The sequence below is a fragment of the Aulostomus chinensis genome, chromosome 23 (assembly GCF_037954235.1).
Source record: "Aulostomus chinensis isolate RoL2024-O1b breed Wild chromosome 23, RoL_Achi_v1.0, whole genome shotgun sequence".
Lineage (NCBI taxonomy): Eukaryota > Metazoa > Chordata > Actinopteri > Syngnathiformes > Aulostomidae > Aulostomus > Aulostomus chinensis.
The window spans coordinates 13,997,881-14,016,874 of NC_141342.1; the positions used below are offsets into that span (position 1 = coordinate 13,997,881).

General features: G+C 41.0%; 2 protein-coding genes across 3 annotated transcripts in view; both read right to left on the reverse strand.

The window, feature by feature from the left end:
* The window catches only part of dnmbp (dynamin binding protein), a 44,635-nt gene extending 43,880 nt beyond the window's left edge, over positions 1-755 (reverse strand). For both annotated transcript variants that reach the window (XM_086195476.1, XM_086195475.1), the window contains exon 1: positions 434-755. The gene's annotated coding sequence lies outside the window, so the exon portion shown is untranslated. The remainder of the gene's footprint in view (positions 1-433) is intronic.
* Positions 756-5,073: 4,318 nt separating this feature from the next.
* On the reverse strand, positions 5,074-17,203 carry cpn1 (carboxypeptidase N, polypeptide 1). The gene is made up of 9 exons (XM_086195033.1): positions 16,777-17,203; positions 14,933-15,129; positions 13,042-13,197; positions 9,231-9,407; positions 8,938-9,049; positions 7,245-7,384; positions 6,239-6,338; positions 5,437-5,555; positions 5,074-5,306 (listed from the first exon to the last, which is right to left on the reverse strand). Exons 1-9 carry the CDS (start codon positions 17,009-17,011, stop codon positions 5,196-5,198), a joined length of 1,347 nt encoding a protein of 448 aa, XP_086051159.1. The 5' UTR covers positions 17,012-17,203; the 3' UTR covers positions 5,074-5,195.
* Between the last annotated feature and the right edge of the window lie 1,791 nt (positions 17,204-18,994).

An 18,994-nucleotide genomic window follows, 5' to 3' on the forward strand; every position in this document is an offset into this window, starting at 1 on the left:
AGGACAGGAGATGAATTGACATGAAAGGTATGGTCAATATTGAGTGTGTCTGGTGGTGGAACAACTGACAGCAGGGACCACAGGTGATGGACGGAGGAGGGGGTGGGTGTTGGGGTGGGGGATGGGGGTGGGTATCTGGTCTGCAACACTTCTGTTCACTGCCATCATCATCATCATCATCATCATCATCAGTCATTCAGCCTGATAGCGCTACATTCACACCCTGCAGCCCCGTTTGAGGGATAAATCCTCCTTCAAACTCGCCTGACTCACTTGATTTTACTGTACAATGACTTTTCCAATGATTATAATAAAGGAAAATGGAGTATCCACAAATGAGTACTGTGAATGTTAAAGTATGACTGTGGCATTACAGAGTTACAGTGGACTATTCATGACATTTTTTGCATAATAAAGATCAAACTCTCCTTACCTGTTAAGCTTCTGGGCGTCCTGAGGAAAACGGGGCCGTTTGATCCAGTCAGACAAGATATCCAACTTCTTCGGCTTGCTGATGTGGTGGCGGAGCTACTTTTTTCTCCGCGACACAAACTTTGGGGCAGCTACGCTTCCCAGAGCCTCGAGGCTGAGAGCAGAGGCATTATCTCCGACCAGATCTTCCTTATTTTTTATTTATTTTTTTGCTCTGGAAGTTAAGAAAACATGTTGTGACACCGAGGTGCTGGCTCCGTCTCGGTACGGTCAGCTGTCATCACATTAGAAGCAGCGGCAGCGAGCTGCTCTGCGTCTCTCCATGCCTACATGCAACAACGCCACCCACTTTTTCCAAAGAGACCCGCAGCTGGCCCGGCGAACGCCTGACTGAAAAGAAAGAGTGGCTTCAATTATGACTTATTTTACCGTAATTACTTAATGATAATGCTAATTATATATTTTTATACAATTATTTCTTCATCGTGTCATTTTTTTGCGAAATTAAGTCTTTCTTTAAAAATCCTCAAATTATTTCACATTATCATATTTTTTTTAGATTGTTCCTCATTGTTTTCAAATGATGCGTCATCATTTCGAGATAGTGTACTATCATATTTTGGTGCTAACTCATTGTTTTCGTTATTAGAATTGAAAGACGTTTTTGAGAAAGTTTCTCATTTTTAATTAAGGTCATTCGAAGTATTGAGTTATTATTCTGAGATTGATTTTATTTACTTTGAGATATGGTCTTATTATTTTTAGACACAAATCTTTATTTATAGATAGTTCATAATTCTGGGAAAGTATTTCATATTGAGATAGTTATAGAGTCATAATGTGATATGTTTATGATAATAAAACAGTCCAAAACCCCACTGATTTTCTCTTTATTATTATACAAAACTAAGAAAGTAACACACACACATCCTTGCTCTGGAGCTAGTTAATTATTATTATTAGGGCCTGAGCCTGATTGTACTTCAGGCGAAGACCCTATTATGTTTGTTTCAGTTCTGTTTTTAATGTAACGCTGTGAGTACGGAACCTCTCTTGCAATCGCATATTTTTGCTATGTGGTTTTATTATTATTGTGGAGTCCAGTTCCACCAGGGCACAGTTTTCATAATCTATGCCATCTTTTTTAATCTAGAAAATCAACATGAACATTTTGACATTTCTCTACTTCATTCCTCTGCAGGTCAGTACATGTTGGTGTCGTCCACTCCACCCTGACCAAATCCTTTCAGAGCAGTTTTAGGAAGTAACAGGATCTCTTTTTGAAACATTTTGCTTTCCCCTGTCTGTCTTTATTTGGTGTAACAAACCAAAAAGTAACAAACCCAGGATTTGTTAAAGTTCATTTAGATCTGGCTGGGATTCATCTTTTATTTAAGACTGAAGTTGGAAAGATATTCTTACACTCAAATAGAAAATATAATCACTATTCTTTGCTGTAGTTTTCATTTCTGCTTACAACAATGAAGCTCTAATTTGAAAACTCTTTTTTTAGAGACAGAAGACTATACTCCTTAACAGAGATCATATCTTTGCTGGCCCCAAAGCCATTGCATGTGTATGTGTGTGGTGTAAAAGACTGATGTTAGTTTTTGCTGTGTCCGCAGTAATGACAGCTTCCTCTTATGCGATCTTGTATGTGCAGAACAATGGCAGGAAACAAAGCCTGTTGGATTCTTTCAAACCTCAAATGTTGCCCTGGAAAGGGAAAAGACACAAGAAAGTACAGCTAAAAACACCTACCTGTATAGCTCATCACACGTGTGCACACAAACACAAAAGTTTCATATTTAATATAAACATTACAATATCCTAAATGGCAGCACATTTATGTAAACAACTGTTAACACAGGTTGAAAGTTAAAGGTTTGGAGTTTATTACAGTTGCACTGTGATATATTTAGCCTTTTTTTGTGATTAATGAAGATGTTTTATTTACACCTTAAAGTGCTCTTTTCCCAAGTGAGTGTCCTCGTCATACCTCTAATATAGAGCCATTTACAAGCACCTCAACACGTCTCCTTGACCCTCTGACAGCTGTGAGTCAGTTTGTGGCGATCATGATATTTTACCACAAGACTTTAGCAGATTTCTTGCCAGGCCCAACTTCTGGCATAAATTCTGAGTCAATGAATGTGAGTAGAGCAGTGTAGGAGACGCCTGGCGCTGGTGCGTCCACCTGTGGGCGTCATTGACGACACGTTTGGCCCGGTAATTACACCCAAATACAAGTGTGAGCCCTCATATAGACACACACACACACACACACACACACACACACACACACTGGCAAAGAGAACGCTCCAGATCACAGACACTGTTGGAAATGCTGGCTTTGTCCTGTTTCACAGTGGCCACTTTTCATTCAAGGGGAATATGTGGGTCTATTGTTGTCTTTCGCTAGTTTTCTCTCAGTTGATGGTCACTAAAGGCTTTGTAGGCCAGAAATGCATCAGCTGTCGCACAATTGTCCCATTGAGTCTCCTCTGGGAAACCTCGGCTGTGATGAAGTGTTTTAGTGGGCAAGAAATGAAAATGCAGATTGTCAAATTTGGCAAATGTTAGTTATTATGACTCAGTGGCATCATGGCGGTGGGTTTTGTATTGTTTGACAAATGACAAAAGTTGCATTTTTGGTTCGTTGCTTAATATTCTGCTTTGAACAATTCACAATATTTTTGATTGCGTCCAAACCCTCATCATCCACCTCTTCTTCTCCGTAACAGTAGACAGATAGAGAGAGCGCATGAGGCCTTACCGTGGAGGTGTACTTGATTTACTTGTGCGTTAGTTCATGTTTTTTCTTCCAGAGACCTCTTCATCACTCTGAGAAGTGCATGTTTCCTCCATCCTGTTCGTCACTGGGTGCTATTGTTACATTTGTGAATGGTAACGGGAAACACAAATCAAGAGACCTTTTGGGAAATTTTACTGAAGTCTGTTTTTTTTTGGTTTTTTGGTTTTTTTTCGAAAACGGCCCCTTGTTTATGTTCGTCATCTGCTCAGTGAACTGAGAAATTACAGAGCATCCTTCATTCCGAGAGCAGCAAATTATCACGCGGGTTTAGTCCTCAGCCAAACTCAAAAAGCCTTTCACACTCATATTCTTATTTGCCTTTAGTCTGCAGCAGGAAAGGATGAGGATGTTGTGGAAGAGCTGTGAAGACTGAGGGGAGCCACATTTCACATTCTTTTTTAATTCCATTATGGAAAAACTAAATAAAGAGCTGTGAATGTAAATAGATGCAGGTGGGTGGAGAGTTGTCCGTTCTCGTTATTGTGTCCAACAGATGTCACACTGTCCTTTGCTGCCACCTCCAGGAAAAGGAGGCAGTTGTCCTTTATGTTTAATGGTCATCAGTTTCATTTTGTCATTTGAGTGTAGCAAGAGTGCACCATGTCGTGTTCAAGCATTATATTATAACCCACTACTGTGTGTGTTCTTGGAACAATATAACATTTAAAAAAAAAAAGTATCATTCATGCTGGTGGTGTGCAGAAGTGTATGTCTCTTTTCTGGGTGGTATGTCTCAAATATTCTTTCACCTCATGGGTTAAAAAACAGACATGGTGCACAAAACCTAGTCCTAACATTCAAGCAAATAACTGACAAAACCAGGCTACCCCTTTTTGCAAACGCTTTTTAGAATTTACATTTGTCAGGATCTAAAATAAAGAATGCATGTACCATTTACCCTATTTCGACCTTAGACCAACTTTAAAAAAAAAAAACCTGTGAAACTTCTATAAATGACCTAAAACCTGAGGGTTTAAAAAAAATTAAAAAAAAAACTTGATTGTATTGTCAGTGTCACTAAAACCTTTATTTTACAGCCTCTGGACAGAAACATGAAAAAAATGTTAGCCTAATTTTCTTTAGCTATTCAAAAAGATAAGAATGAAATTTTAAAAAAATAGCATTGACGTCAAGACGAGCCTTACAGTTTTTAGGTGAAGATGGAAATCAAAAATTTGTTTTGATACTCTCAGATCAGCTGCTAAAAGGTGTAAAACACAGACCCAGTATTCTGTGTATCAACACTGACAGTTGACATAAACATACACTCTAACAGTCTGAATCAGTCGCTAGTATTCAGTACTACATATAGCAATATTATCCACCAATACTCTCCATGTAGCGTTACTTTCTTTTGTTTCTTTTGCCGATTTCTGTTAATGCAACTCCCTGCTATGTCATTCATACTTTGTTTATTCCTTCTGAGTTCTAGTTTTGAACTAAGATGAATAAATGACATCATTGCTGGCCTTAATCAAACATGGTAGCAAGAAAAAATCCTATCTTTACTCAAACAATAACCGAAGACTAAACACCCAGTGAGCAAATATGATAAATAATGACAGCAATAAAACAGTCTTTTATTCATTTTTAACAAATTATTATAATCAAAAAAGTCCTTTACAAATACAGGATGGTTGTTTGTTCATACAAATCAACACTATTACATAAATACACCAGGCTTCTTTAATAAAGACACACAACTTGTATCAACAACAACAACAAAAAGTTTGAAATACATAATCATGGGACTACATGGGTAAAATTACATACATGTATAATGGTCATACTTTTCATCATCTGTATTATGTGTGTGTATGCATAGGTACAGTATGTGTTTGTGTGTGTGTGTGTGTGTGTGTGTGTGTGTGTGTGTGTGTGTGTGTGTGTGTGTGTGCGTGCGTGCGCGCGCGTGTGTGTATGTGTTCTCTAAATTATTGTCTAACTCTCATCTCGGGCCGAGTTTTAAGTGAGCCTTGGGAGATGAAAAGTTCTTCTTGCCGTTGTGTTGCTTCACTTTGAGGTTTTGTTTTGGTGCCCGTTTCAAGTAAAAATGAAGCTGTCGGGGAAAAATGAAGAACGAGTGTGAGACATCAATGCAAAAAACATCTTTAGCTCAAATATAAGCATATACAAACACAGCTATTCAGAGATTTTGAAGACTTGACAGGAAATGTATACACACACACCTGTATGGCTTCAGCAGGACCCACTGTGACAGTGCTGGTAGAGGTAAGGTAACCCGGGGCGGAGGCTGTCACGGTGTAGGTCCCTGGCAGCAGGAGTCGGAAGTAGTCACCATCCACTCCTGAAACAGGATATCATTTATGGCCTTCATGTACTTTGTTTTCACAGTGCATTTACACAGCTGACCACAAGAGGGCAGCTTCCACCATCAAAGGACTGACGGTATTCCCATTATATAGGTAACTGAATATTCTGTTGTAGTTAAAAAATACACTTTTCCCCTGAAATCACAACTTATTTACCTCAAGATATAAATCTATGTAAATTAAATTTCCCTTCATGTTCAAGTGTGTTTTTTTCCCCCCATTTTGATCTCAGTTGAATGTTTCAGCTTTACTGTGTAGACGGATGAATGTGCAGAATTTGGCAATAAAAGGCTGTTTTCACATTAATAAGTGAAACTATATTTTCTCTGAGGCACTCCTACAAACATGGTTTGTGATATCACAAATATTTTGGAAGCTAGTCCTGGTCCAAAAATCAAGTATCCACTAGTTTTAAGGAATTTAATCTGGTGATTAATGATTGATTTCCCACATAAACAATCTCAGACAAACATTTTCATTCATAGCTGAATATGCGTGTGGAGGGGATCTTCAAATATCATTAATGCAACAAACTTGGCCAAAACATTACTACAAATCTAACTTATACATACTCACAGAGAAGTTTTCTTCATATATAAGTTTTCTAACAACAGAGTAATAAACACCGACAACAAGGAACCCCTCTAAGCCGTCTTACCACTGCTGACATCATGGCTGATGCCAGCCACCGCGATCTCAGCGTTGCCGATAGGATTGTTGTTTTCATCATACACCATTCCTTTTATCCCATGGTGCACCTGAAAGAAGGAAAAATAGTATTGTACAACTAAGGCGGTGGTTAGCGCTGTTGCCTCACAGCAAGAAGGTTCTGGGTTCGAGTCCTGGCTCCAGCACAGGATCTTTCTGTGTGGAGTCTGCATGTTCTCCCTGTTCCTGTGTGGGTTCTCTCTGGTACTCCAGCTTCCTCCCACAGTCCAAAGACATGTAAGAGGGGACTAGGCTGATTGACACTCTAAATTGACTGTAGGTGTGACTGTGAGTGTGAATGGTTGTCTGTCTCTATGTGTTGGCCCTGTGATGGACTGGTGACCTGTCCAGGGTGAACCCCACCTCTCGCCCGTAGACACTGGGATAGGCTCCAGCCCCCCCCCCCCCCAACCCTTAATAGGAATAAGCTGAAGAAAATGGATGGATGGATGGATTGCCAACTGGTGCTTAAGAACAACAGATCAAGGGAATAATAAGTGTAATAAATGGGACTGCAGAGTGTGTTGTGTTTGAGTACTGCACTGAGTGCACATCAGGTCAAACTACTACATTTACAGGTCAGTCTCAAAATACAAACGTCCACACTGTAACAAGGCCAGCCCAGCATGTGCAGGTACTTTCAGTTTGGTCTGTTTCAGTCACACAGCATCATCTGATGAGTGGAATAAAGGACATTTTGTCTTCAAACCAAGACCCCTTCTCATACTGGATGGAAGGTAAAAGTCTGTTTACTTGTGTTCCAATTAATTTCAAACTGCTTATTTTGGGTCATTTTACTCCTGAGAGTCATTGCCAATATTTACAGGAAGCAAGCGAATTGGACTCCTGACTGGAAATGAAAGCGTGTGTGTGTGTGTGTGTGTGTGTGTGTGTGTGTGTGTGTGTGTGTGTGTGTGTGTGTGTGTGTGTGTGTGTATGTGTGTGTGTGTTCTGACCTGTTCCAGGTAGGAAACCAATGCCTCTCGGTTGGCCAGCCATTCCCTGGGCAGTGCTGCTGCTGGGGGGAACTTATCACAGCTCAGCTCCAGCGTGATCTCAAAACAGTTGGTGTATAAGTAGTTGAAGTCCTGCATGCCTGCAAAACATACGTGAAAAAAAGACATGAATATAAAGTCTAATTGTATGAGATTTAAAGAAAGGTCAATTTTTTTTTTTATATATTCATGGTTCCCAGAGCACTTCACATGGAAACAGTCAGTGTGGTTTATCATATACAAATGGAATCTATTTAATAGATTCACAAACCACCGTTGTGAAATCTTTTATTTTACTAAACTATTAAGTTTCATTTATTCCTTTCACTATTTTCCACTGAGGCCGGTTTTCGGGAGGGTTCAAATGTAACCTCATGGACCATGACATAACACTTGGAGCAAAGTGAATTGTTAAAATAAATATAACACTCCTATTAAATGTGACTGCGGGCGTTTTCATCCATTTTGAAAGCTTGTATGACACAACCAAAAAGCTTCACATTCCAGAGCAGCCCATACCGGGACTTAAAGATCAAAGACCTGGGTATTTGTTGCAGTTTGTTGGCGTAGTCATGGGTTCAACTGAGCTGAAAGTGAAAACATGCCCAGACAGTTTTCATTGAAAAAATCAATGTTTTTTTCAGTTTCACAGGGAAGCGCACAGTTCCCAAACCAGAGAGTGTAAGAATGTTTCTGCCAGTACCAAAGCTGTCCTCAGGGGGGAGCAAATAACAGAGCCTCATCCAAATAATGGTCCCAACAAAAACTTTGGCATACAGAAATGCAAGATTATAAACATTTGCTCTTTTTTTCTCTCTCTCAATGGAACTGAAATAGAGTTAATCTGGCTTAGATACATGTTGATGACAACATTTTTCAGTCAGTGAGGAACGAACCATTGCCAACTTCCAAGAAAAGACACAAAGCTAGAAATAATGTGAATCTGGGGAATTTAATGTCACGTAAGTATACTTTGAGATCGATAGTTGAAAAGAGATAGATGATATGTCGATGTTTTCAGGGATGGATCTGAAATTTGATGGAGCCCGGATGTGACAGCACAACTAAGGACCAGTGAACCTGTAGAGGATTAAAGAGCTGCCGGAGGAGATGGTAAACAAGCCGTATGTACAAGTTATTGCTGTTATCTGGTCACCTGGTTGAGGTATTTCGGTGACTGTGGTTTATTTATAAACTGTCCACTGAGGTGTCAGAAGGAGTGCAGCTGTTAGTGTATTGTGTGTGTGTGTGTGTGGGGGTTAAGAAGTCAAAAGTAAGACGAGAGGACGGTGACACCAGGAGCGCCATGTCAGTCATGCTAAAGTTTATCATTAATGCAGATGGCCTTGGCTTTCTTTCTTTAGAAGATAATAAAAGCTCTCAAACACATATCAGTTTGTAACCTCGCCCTCACCTGTTTACACCCAGGCTGCATGTAAACAAGGTCATTGGTGGAGTGAAGATTCATTTCCCTTACCTTAGCTTAGGAAATTGTCATTTTCTGAAGAAGAGCAGTATTCCTCTTAGATAGTGGTATATTAAGTGCCTTTAAATGTAGCCGCTGTGTTATGGAGTGTATCTTTTAAAGACACAAGTCATAGTTTTGTGTGTGAAACTTTCTGTTTACACTGCCAACACGCCGAGGTTCTCCTACCTTTGGATAGCGAGTACCAGCTGGCCCCGTTAGTGATGCCCTCATCAAAGAAGTCGCCGCAGTTCCAACCCTTGTGCATCCAACTGTGAGCGTATGAGTAGGTCCTCGCCAACTGACATCACACACACACACACACACACACACACACACACACACACACACACACACACAAATGTTGTAAATGACATATCCAGTCATGTTTTAAAAACACAGACACACACACATACACACAGCAGTGCTGAAAATATGAGTGTAACATTACCATCGGGAAAGAATTTAAATCTGCTACACACATTTCTGAAAATTTTGTCATCTGCAGTAGCTGCATAGGTGGTCCTCCCTCGAATACGGGGGTCTCGCGACTTGTCGAAAGGGTAATTGGCCACTACTGCTCCCCCATGGAGGTTGGCTGACAGGACAAAATTGTAGTTTTGCATCCATTTTATGACTGCCAAAGTCTCTGGTTCAACCTGTGGAAGAAATATGATGAGAAACTATGTTAGATCATGATTGACAGGGCTGCCGTTTGTATATATCCCCTTCCCTATCCCCAAGTTACTAGGATTGACCCCCTTCTATAATTTGGAAACCATATCATGGAAACCTTTCGTCGGTATGCGACGTGTATTATCTCTCAGTGATTGTCTTCATATGTTGTGCAACAAAAAATACATTTAATGAGACCAAAAAAACATTACCCAAAGGGAAGTATAACATATATAAAGATAAATGGAATAGTTCAGGCTTTTCTTCCCAGGATGAAGACGTACATCAACCAGACAGTCATTCCAGCAGCCAAGATGACCGGCCAATCCACCAGATGTCAGGTGTTCAGCTCCAAAGACTTCAGAGTAAATTTCCAAATATGTATTATATGCTTTAATTGACCACATATTATAAACATATAGTTTCTTGCCAGAAAAAGTCTCAGAACTTGATAAAATGCCATAATTTGTTCTTGTTTTGCACCAAAAGGCTCTTTTATGTAGGAGTGGCCGTGATTTAATAATCCTTGCAAAATTCTCTGCACGAAGGATTCTGTTCTTGATAGAAATCAAAGGATCCTGGACACTGTAACAGTCCTTTGATTCAATGACATGGGATCCGAGAAATGACGTTGGGAAGCGGCGATACACTCCACGTCAGACCTTCCCCAAAACAACATCAGTGGACTGAAGACATCTGTTTTTCTTTTTCCCCAGATCCACTGGCGTCTCTGCTAGGCTGGTTACCTGGACTAAGTTTTCTCTGACTTGGCTTATGCAAATATTATTTACTGCTTCTCATATTTAAGTAACAACGTAAATCTTCAGGTAAATATGGTGACTTTTTCAAGCTATCATTCTGCATCTCTCAAGTCTTTCTTCCTTCTCCAGGAGAAGAGATGGAGATTATTACTGATAAATCGAGCATGACAGAATTTGTTAAAACGCTCCAGTTTCTTGTTTGGAGTCTGAAATTTGAGGAAAAACATGAGTCAAACAGAAAATGCAAACTATCAGCAAAAGCCAACAGAAATGACACACAACAGTTACTTCTTTGGCATATCTACTGGTCAAAAAAAGTAATTTGAAGCTGCCTGCATCTAATTCTTTGAATAACCAACGAATGCGTCAGCCTTTTCTACAGCACAGCAAAATCCCACAGACATCTTAAACCTTTAGATTCCAGCTCATGCTGCAATTTATTTTCTCTGTCAGTCCTAACTATGCTTACACACTCCTAGCCATATATCACGCATGGAGACAAGGAGTAATACCTCTCCTTGGGTAAGGTATGCAGGACAATAAACACAAGTCTGGCTCTGTGGCTTGTTTGAGAAAACTCAGGCTGATCAGAGCCTACTGGCCTTCAGTGCTCGTAACCTAGACGTGGGAAGTCTGTTTGGAGCACTGGCACGTATTTATTATCTGTGGATCTGTCACCGCAGTGTAGGGTTACAGAAGGCACTAAAACACACCCACACGTCTTACTCTTTAGATGGGGACCTGTTATTGACATAATATATATTCTTTATCTTAACTGAACCACTAGGACTGACCCTAAACTAAGCCCTAAACTTAAAACCAAGTCTTAATCCTCAATTAGCAATTTAGGGAGTTTAAGATGATCCTTACCTAGGCATGGACTATCACATCATACACTGGTCCACCTCAGAAGATGGGTCTGGTGTACTATTCATGTGTGTTTATGTACTCATGGGGTCAGGTGTGAACGTGATACTCTACCATTACACTGCATAGCTGTGCTATATAGTACTGTCCTCCTCAACTGTTTCATGTATATGGATACACAAAGCAAGTTCTCAGTTCAAGGTTAGTTTCTGCACCATTCAAGCAGCAGCCTGCACTCATGCTATGAGGTGTATTCTTTCATATTTTACAAATAAAATCGTGGGGGAAAAAAAACAATCACCAAAATGTGATCCTGAGTAAAAGCAAACCATTAAAAACGACAGCCACACTGTGGGTGTGGATGTTGTAGCGTTAGTTGAATTCTGAGACCAGAACACATGTAAGAATTAATGGTTCCAAATTTTCACATTAAAAAAAAACACCATTCCCAAAGCCTTGAGATTTGGGTAGGGTGATTGAAATGAGAATATTGACACCAGTCTTGCGTTTGTAAAGTAAATTCAAAGCTAAAGGCTGTATTGGGCTAGCATAGCTTAGCACAAAGACTAAAACCATGGGAAAACAGTTAGCAAAGAGGCAAAAATGCATACCAGCAGCCTTCACATCAAACGTGAATATCAAATTTCCTACCATGCAAGATATGAAGCCTAAAATGTGATGCATATTCAGTGACTTTAATTTTCCAACATGATTTACACCATGTAAGGAATGATTCCAAAATTGTGTATCTCTTACAAGCAGGAAGGATGAAAAGCTAGAGATAAGCAAGGCGAAGAAGTCCTGAGAGCAGCTAACTGTTAACTATAACTTGACAGCGCATCTCATTCCCCTCATTTTACACTGCATTGATCCAAAATAATAAGAGGACACAGAAATATAGAGTGCAGTCACCCGGAGCAAAACTATTTGTCTCCCACAGCCAATTTGAACTATGTTTTTCTATTAAAGTGTATCAACCTAGTTTTATTTACAGTCTGGTGCATTAGGTTTGATGTGCAGAACATGCGTTAACATGTCTGTTTCTATCCAGCTTTTCCAAGGATTTCAGTAGTTGAGTGCCTTTTCAATGATCTCATAGCAACAACAGTTTAGTGTTAGTTATCACCCGAAGTGCGTTTGCATCTGCGCTTCTGAAATACAGAGGAAAGCAGCCATGAATGAGGGCTTCTTCAGTCACACCGAAGGTTCAAGGTAGAAAGTAACAGTTAGAAACTGAGAGCGTGAAGTAGGTCAGTTCAAATTCTCATGGTGGTGATGAACAAGACAAAAAAACAAAAAAAGCAAATGTTAAGCTGTAACAAATCCTCAGGAGTATGACTTGTAGCAGAGAAGAAAACTCCTGCAGATGAATTTATCTTGAGCTTGGATTTGAGCTCAGAACTTGAGTGGATGTCAATATATTTAAATCGGTTATACTTATTAACAAAGATTTAAAGTTGGATCCAAAGTATTGAGAAGAAAATACAGACAGCAAATACAAAGTAGAGTGGCCTCTTTCTGACCGAGGGAAAGAGAAGCACAGTTGATAGGTGTAGATATAATGTAGCTTATACGGTAAGATAAGCAAACGCCCACCCACGCAATCCAACAGTGTGGACCGTAAACACATCACACGCTCGATTAAACGTTCACAGCAGGAACAGTTTCACCAGTTCTAATCTGTGTTTAAACATGCCGACACTTTGGTTTTATTTAGAAAAGCTCCAATGGAATCTGCGGCAGTAGAAATGGCATGAATTAAAATGAGTCAAAAGCAAAGATAACACATTGTACACACACCAGCATGAGAAACACATGCACCCACATACCCTCAGACCCCCGCATATTTGAGCATTCGCCTTAGAAACCTGGCACACAGGTACAGTAAATGGTGTCTAGTGTGTGTGTGTGTGTGTGTGTGTGTGTGTGTGTGTGTGTGTGTGCGCGTGCGTGCGTGTGTGTGTGTGTGTGTGTATCCAGTAGCACTGACCTGCTGCTCCCAGTTGTCTGGCAGAGGCAGATGGTGGTTTCGTCCACTGTTCTTCTCATAGTAATACATGAGGGCATTCAGGTCTGGAAAATTCCGGTTCAGATCGATTTCTTTGGCGTTCCCTCGACCCACCAGGTAGCCGTTAAACTCCGGGCCCTGAGGACCCACAAGTTGAAATTTCTAAGATGATCACCCAGCTTTTTCAAGATGAATGATTTAAGCCTTGGGGGTTTTGTATTTAAGAGATGAATTCCATTGCTTGGAAGCAGTAGAGTAAAACCAGTAAACATATCTGCACTGGGAGCTGCTGTGTGACAAGAGTGAATCCTTTACCAAACTTTTCTTTCTGGATTTAACATTTAATTCATAATGATATACTTCTTTCTTTAGAAAAATAACCTCAATGTTTGTGCAAGCAAGACAGAAACTCTCTTGGTGGTTTATAGCTATGCTAGCAGCAAAGCTCTTGGGGGGAATATACATCCGTCAGTAGTTTGTCCGCCAGTTTGACTGAAATAACAGCAATTGTGTGGATGGTTATAAAATTGTCTGCATGAATTGAATTGTCAAGTACATTGACAACAAATACCAGCCAAACTAATCAATTTCTGACTGTGTCCCATAGTACATAGTGCATGCATCGGTCTGCTCCTTCATGTTCCCCCTTCAAAATCCAATTAGTATCAAGTTTCACTCTACTGAACAGTCCACACACGGCTACGTGTGCAGGGGTGAGGGGGTCTGATCATTACTGCTTGCAAATTAAGGTCTGGACATAAAAGAGGCATAAGTTGAAAATTCACTTTAGCAGAGGTATAAGCTCTTTCAATTTGTCTGGTTTCCAAATCAAGAAACCTATCCATCATTGTGGCAAAATAAAAAAAATTAAACAGTTTCATACTATACGTCTGCATTGAGCAGTATGTGGTTCAGGAAGCAACCATTATCAGCATTTTCATGTTGTTACTGTGAACAATGTTTGCATGTTCCTCTGAGCAATATTGTGCTCAAGTAGGGCCTCACTGGCCTGCTAGCATGGCTGCAGACTCTCAGTCTTGTTTTCTCTTGTTGCATTTTTGTGACTCCAAATTTATCATCGACTGCTGCTTAAATTAGTCTCCATTGACTTACTTCAGTTCTCTTAGTGGCAAACAAAAAAACAGTTAAAAATAGGCCTATAATGCAGGCCTGTAAATGACTACAAATCTGCTGAAGGACTCCACTGACTCAGCTGATTATGGAGTTATTGAACTCTTACATTTTCTGAGGCCAAAGACATGAAAAGTTTTCTTTTCTGAGAAGCTCAATTGCTACCATCCCGAAAGCTGGAGCGTGAAGCAGTTTTGCCATTGTTATTCAGATGCTGCAGCACCCAAACATCTGTTGATGCAACAAATTATAGTGCGGTGTGTATTGGTTGTCTGAGTGGCAACAAGAGAGACCATAGGCAACTTGTCTCCTCAGGACGTATAATTAGACCCCAAAAGATTGAGCACATGTGTGTTTATTTGTGTTAAAGGGATTGCATGTGTGTCTGTTTTACTGCCTGTATGATTACCCCCTGTAGAAGGAAACCATCGAGAAAAAAAACACGAGTGTTTGGCCCATAGTTGCTTGTCTTTAAGCGATAACACACATTTAATTTAGATCAAAACTGCAGATACATGCTAAGTGATCACGTCTCATTTGTTGTGCTGTGATTACATTTGCAGGTGTTTCGTTTCACTTAGGAATCTGAACAGATCTGCTGGCAAGGACACAATGAAGGAAAAATGTGGTAACTTATTCTCCACAAGTAGTAAATGATTGCTGAAGAAAATCAGCCAAAGGTGTTCTTTTTCGCTGGTTTTGGCTCATAGAAACTCACGCAGAACATCCGGGTGCACATTACCTGTCTGGCAGCCACCTCGTAACCATCAGGGTTCATGGAGGGCAAGATATGGATGCGTGTGTCATGGATTAGCCTCATGATCCTCTGGCTTCCAGCTCGATACTCTTCACACAGAAACTGGGAGAACTTAATGAGCAGCTCGCGGCCGAGTACTTCGTTGCCGTGCATGTTGCCCACATACTTGAATTCGGGCTCCACTGGGAAGGAAGGAGAGGTTGATGGTGAACTTGAGGTCGAAAAGCCAAATGGTGCTGCCAAGCGTGACAGTGAGAATGACTGCCTGAGCATGCACACGCGAGAGAACAAAAACATACCAACACAGCCGACCCCATACTTAATAGCTAGACTGTCTACTCCATATGTAAAAGCTAAGCTTGATTTCAGTTGGTTTTTTGGTTGTTGTTGTTTTTGTGGGGGTTTTTTCCAATTTTTTTTTGCCCCGCAACCAGCTAAATGCTTAGGAGTTTCTTGACAAAGGTGAGTACTTCTTATTACAAGTGACTGAATTATTTGGCTAAGATTATTTAGCATTCCTGTCAGTATGTGTCACTGATTGGGTGAGAAAGCTATCAGTTTCCCTCTCTGTATTGGGTTCCACCTCGTAGGGGTCGCTTCATTAATCATTGGTGCAATGCTGAGAGAAGTGAGGGAACCCAAACACAGCAGCTACTGCTGAACTAGAACTGCAGAATTTAGTGTGAAAGATGAAGTGAGTGTAGTTTTTTTGGGGGGGGGAGGGGGTATTGTAGGGGTGAGCAATGTCTTCCAAAGTTAAGAACACCCTTAACTGATTGCTTCAGGCAACCAAATGGTGGTTTGAGTTTCTTTAACACAGCGCCAACTGGCCTTGAGCTGAGAAAACAGTATTGGCTCAAGTGTGTAGCTTTAACACACACACACACACACATATGCTGAGCAGCATGTGAAAGACATCAACTTCCTACAGGGTGCAAGTGGATTGACCCAGACGAGACCTGAGGTCACGCCCCTCCCTGAAATGCACAGTTCCTGTTTTTTACCCTTGGTCACCTTGCAACAGAACAGTGTACATCCTTCTATTCTACTGAAGGAAACCAGTACGTGTTCAAACACAGAGGAAAATGCAAGCAAACCCCCAGCCAAAAAAGCATTCCCTGCAGTTGTCGGGCAGTTTTTTTCTGAAGTTCTTCCGATTAAAAAAAAAAAAAAAAAAAACTAGACTGGAAAAATCTTCAAGATCTCTTAAGCTTTTGTTGAAAAACTGAGTAACACCTCCCATTTTGACAGTGGCTAGATGGCAAAGATTTGAAAATTATTCACAGATGTTCCCCTCAATTCTTTCACTTTCTCTTTTTTACTTTAACTTTAGAGTTTTCCATAGTTGCTGATGTTTATCAAAGACACCATCCCGGGACAGGCCCTCCTTCTCTGCCGTTTTGCCTCAGAGTAATGGATTACACATATAAGCAACTTCAGGGAGCCAAATCAAACACTTTCACCTCATCTCCTTGGGAAAAACCCACACATCCCACAGACTGCGCTGTGTCCTGCCAGCTATTTTCTCACTCCCGGGAATGAGAAGTGCAAAATAATGGGCACCCAGTGACAGTTTCTAATCATAAATCTTTTTTTTTTTTCCCTTCTGTTTTCTCTTTACTATACTGACTTTATTAAGTGGATAAACTCTCAGCCACTTAAGAGACTTAATTAAATAGTTTGACATATGATTAAGATTCATCACTACATTAGAATTTAATTGCTTCGTCCTCACAGAAGTATGATGTCACAAGCGGAATAACAGTGTCTAATGAAAAGACATTCTCCTCCATACTGCACTGTCAGACAGGGAATCAGGTGTTACTCACATGCTTCATGGATTCCCGGGTTATCACTGAACTCCAGGACATAGAGGTGGCGCCCCTCCACGCTGCGCCCGATGCTGTAAATGCGTGTGATGTAGGGGCATTCGCTCTGCACCGCAAACAGAGCCCTCACCATGTCCTCATAACGGTGATGCTGGAATTCCGAGCCCAACACTAGGAGCCCCATCAGCCCCAGCAGGAGAGGAGCGAGCCAGGGGAGAGTCCACCCCTGCTGCATGGTCCCTCAAAACCAAGTTGTGCAGCACAGGAGGAGCGGAGGCTGCAGAGGAGACTGTCTACAACCCACTTCTCTGTCAGATGTGTATCTATCTCTTTACACACCAAACATGGGGATTGGTCTTATTCTCTTGCTCCCCTTCTTTCTCCTGCTCTCCCTCTCTCTCTCTCTCTCTCTTTCTCTGCCTCCTCCCACGAACAGTCCTCACACTGAAGAGCAAGTAAGGACAGCCCCCTACCCCTTCTTTGTCTCACTCTCCTCCTCCAACAGCTGCTTCTTTCCCTCTCTCTTCCCCTTTGGATCCTTGTCAAGTACATGCTAGTTGTTTTATCAGCACCTAGAATGCTTCTGTTTCAAGTAGTTCACCCTACAGCCCCCTCAGGTCTCAGCACACACAATCTGAATTTCATTTACTCTCTGAGACGCTCATTTTATGTCCCTCTCTTTGTCTCAAACTCTTGTTCTATGCTCCCTTCCTGGGAAAGAGGGTTGTTTCCACGGTACTGCTCTCCCCAACCCCAGCAGCCTTCAATCATCCATTCATTAACTCTTAAGTCAACACACAGCCCCAGTGTGTGTGTGTGTGTGTGTGTGTGTGTGTGTGTGTGTGTGTGTGTGCCTGCACTCTTAAGATGAATCAGTGTGAGCGCTCTTTAGCAGCCTTTGGGACTACTTTGTTTTTCTGTTTCCCTGAAGCAGCATTCATGCGCAGAGATACAAATAAAAAATAGCCACACATGCTGTTATTGCCTAGAGAAGAAAGACCAAATGCTGCAATTAAACTCCTGAAAGGCACAGGTTGATGCCAAGACGCATGCACCCCCCACCCCACCCCACCCCACCCAACCACAAACACTGCACAGTGTGCAAGGGGTACTGTCAGTCAACCCTGCTGGAGAAAAGAGAAGCTCTCCGTTTCCGCTCAGAAAGTTGTGCAACTGCTTGTAGAAGTTTAAAAAAAAAAAAGAGGGACGGAAGGGGAGAGGCGACTGTGAAGCCAAACGAAGATTTATTGACTGAAAATTGAGCCTCAGAAGGGTTAAGAGAAAGAAGCGAGCAGGGATGCAGAGGAAAAGGAGGAGGAAGAAAGATAATGTGAAAGAGAGAGATAAACGGAGACAGTGAGAAGAAGGGGATGCGGCTACTAGAGATGAAAGTAATCTTTCCTGTGTGGTTTTCTGAGCCTGTCAGACAACGCAAGCATCATTCGAATAGACAAGCCACACAACTGTATCTGCTAATTTCTTCTGCCTCATTGTTTGCATGCCTGGGCCAGCCCTGTTTACATCTCACGGCCCTGCCAACAACTCTCATCTGTAACTTTCACTGGAGTTAAACCGCGGCTGGCAAACGTGGGGCCCAGGGCCAAATTAGGACTCTCAACGCTCAGTTTTATGTGATATAACTAAATCTAATTTTTTAAAAATAATTTCATCATTTTTCATAATTTTCATTTATTTTTCTTAATTTGATCAAGCCTCAGTTACACTTTGTGCAGGTTTGGTTCAACTAAAGTTGAACTTCAACAAAAAAACATCATGTGTGTTTTGAGCCCAAAGTCCATCATTAAGTTCAGGCATCCCTGGTTTGAACATCTGGAATGTCTGTGGGGGAAACGAAAATGAATGAAACGTCTCAAAATATCGATAACATAGATCCTCGTTGCTACTTTCCTTATGAACTCAGAGAAATACGTCAAAACAGGATGAGCAAAGTCCGGATTCTATGTTGAATTTAAAATTTCAGTGAGTAGAAAAGCTGCAGATGTGGAACCAAAAGCGTTCTAACACAAAAAACATTTGTTAAATACTTGTGTGAAGAAATATTGATCAACTCAGCTCTCAGTACCCCTCAGTCTCCTGTCTAGACGGATACTCCCACAGAGTTTCCCAACATCCAGTAACTTTTATACCTGATGTGTGTGTGTGTGTGTGTGTGTGTGAGATATCTCTCCTCCTTCAGCTTCATGCACCAGTCCAGCAG

Bases quoted from the DNA above. Each gene is read 5' to 3' on its own strand.
- cpn1 (XM_086195033.1), bottom strand. From the start codon at position 17,011: ATGCAGCAGGGGTGGACTCTCCCCTGGCTCGCTCCTCTCCTGCTGGGG. The intron at 5,556-6,238 runs GTAAGACGGCTT...ATCCTGTTTCAG, and splicing joins CAGCCATGATGTCAGCAGTG to GAGTGGATGGTGACTACTTC. The intron at 5,307-5,436 runs GTGTGTGTGTAT...TTTCCCCGACAG, and splicing joins GTCCTGCTGAAGCCATACAG to CTTCATTTTTACTTGAAACG.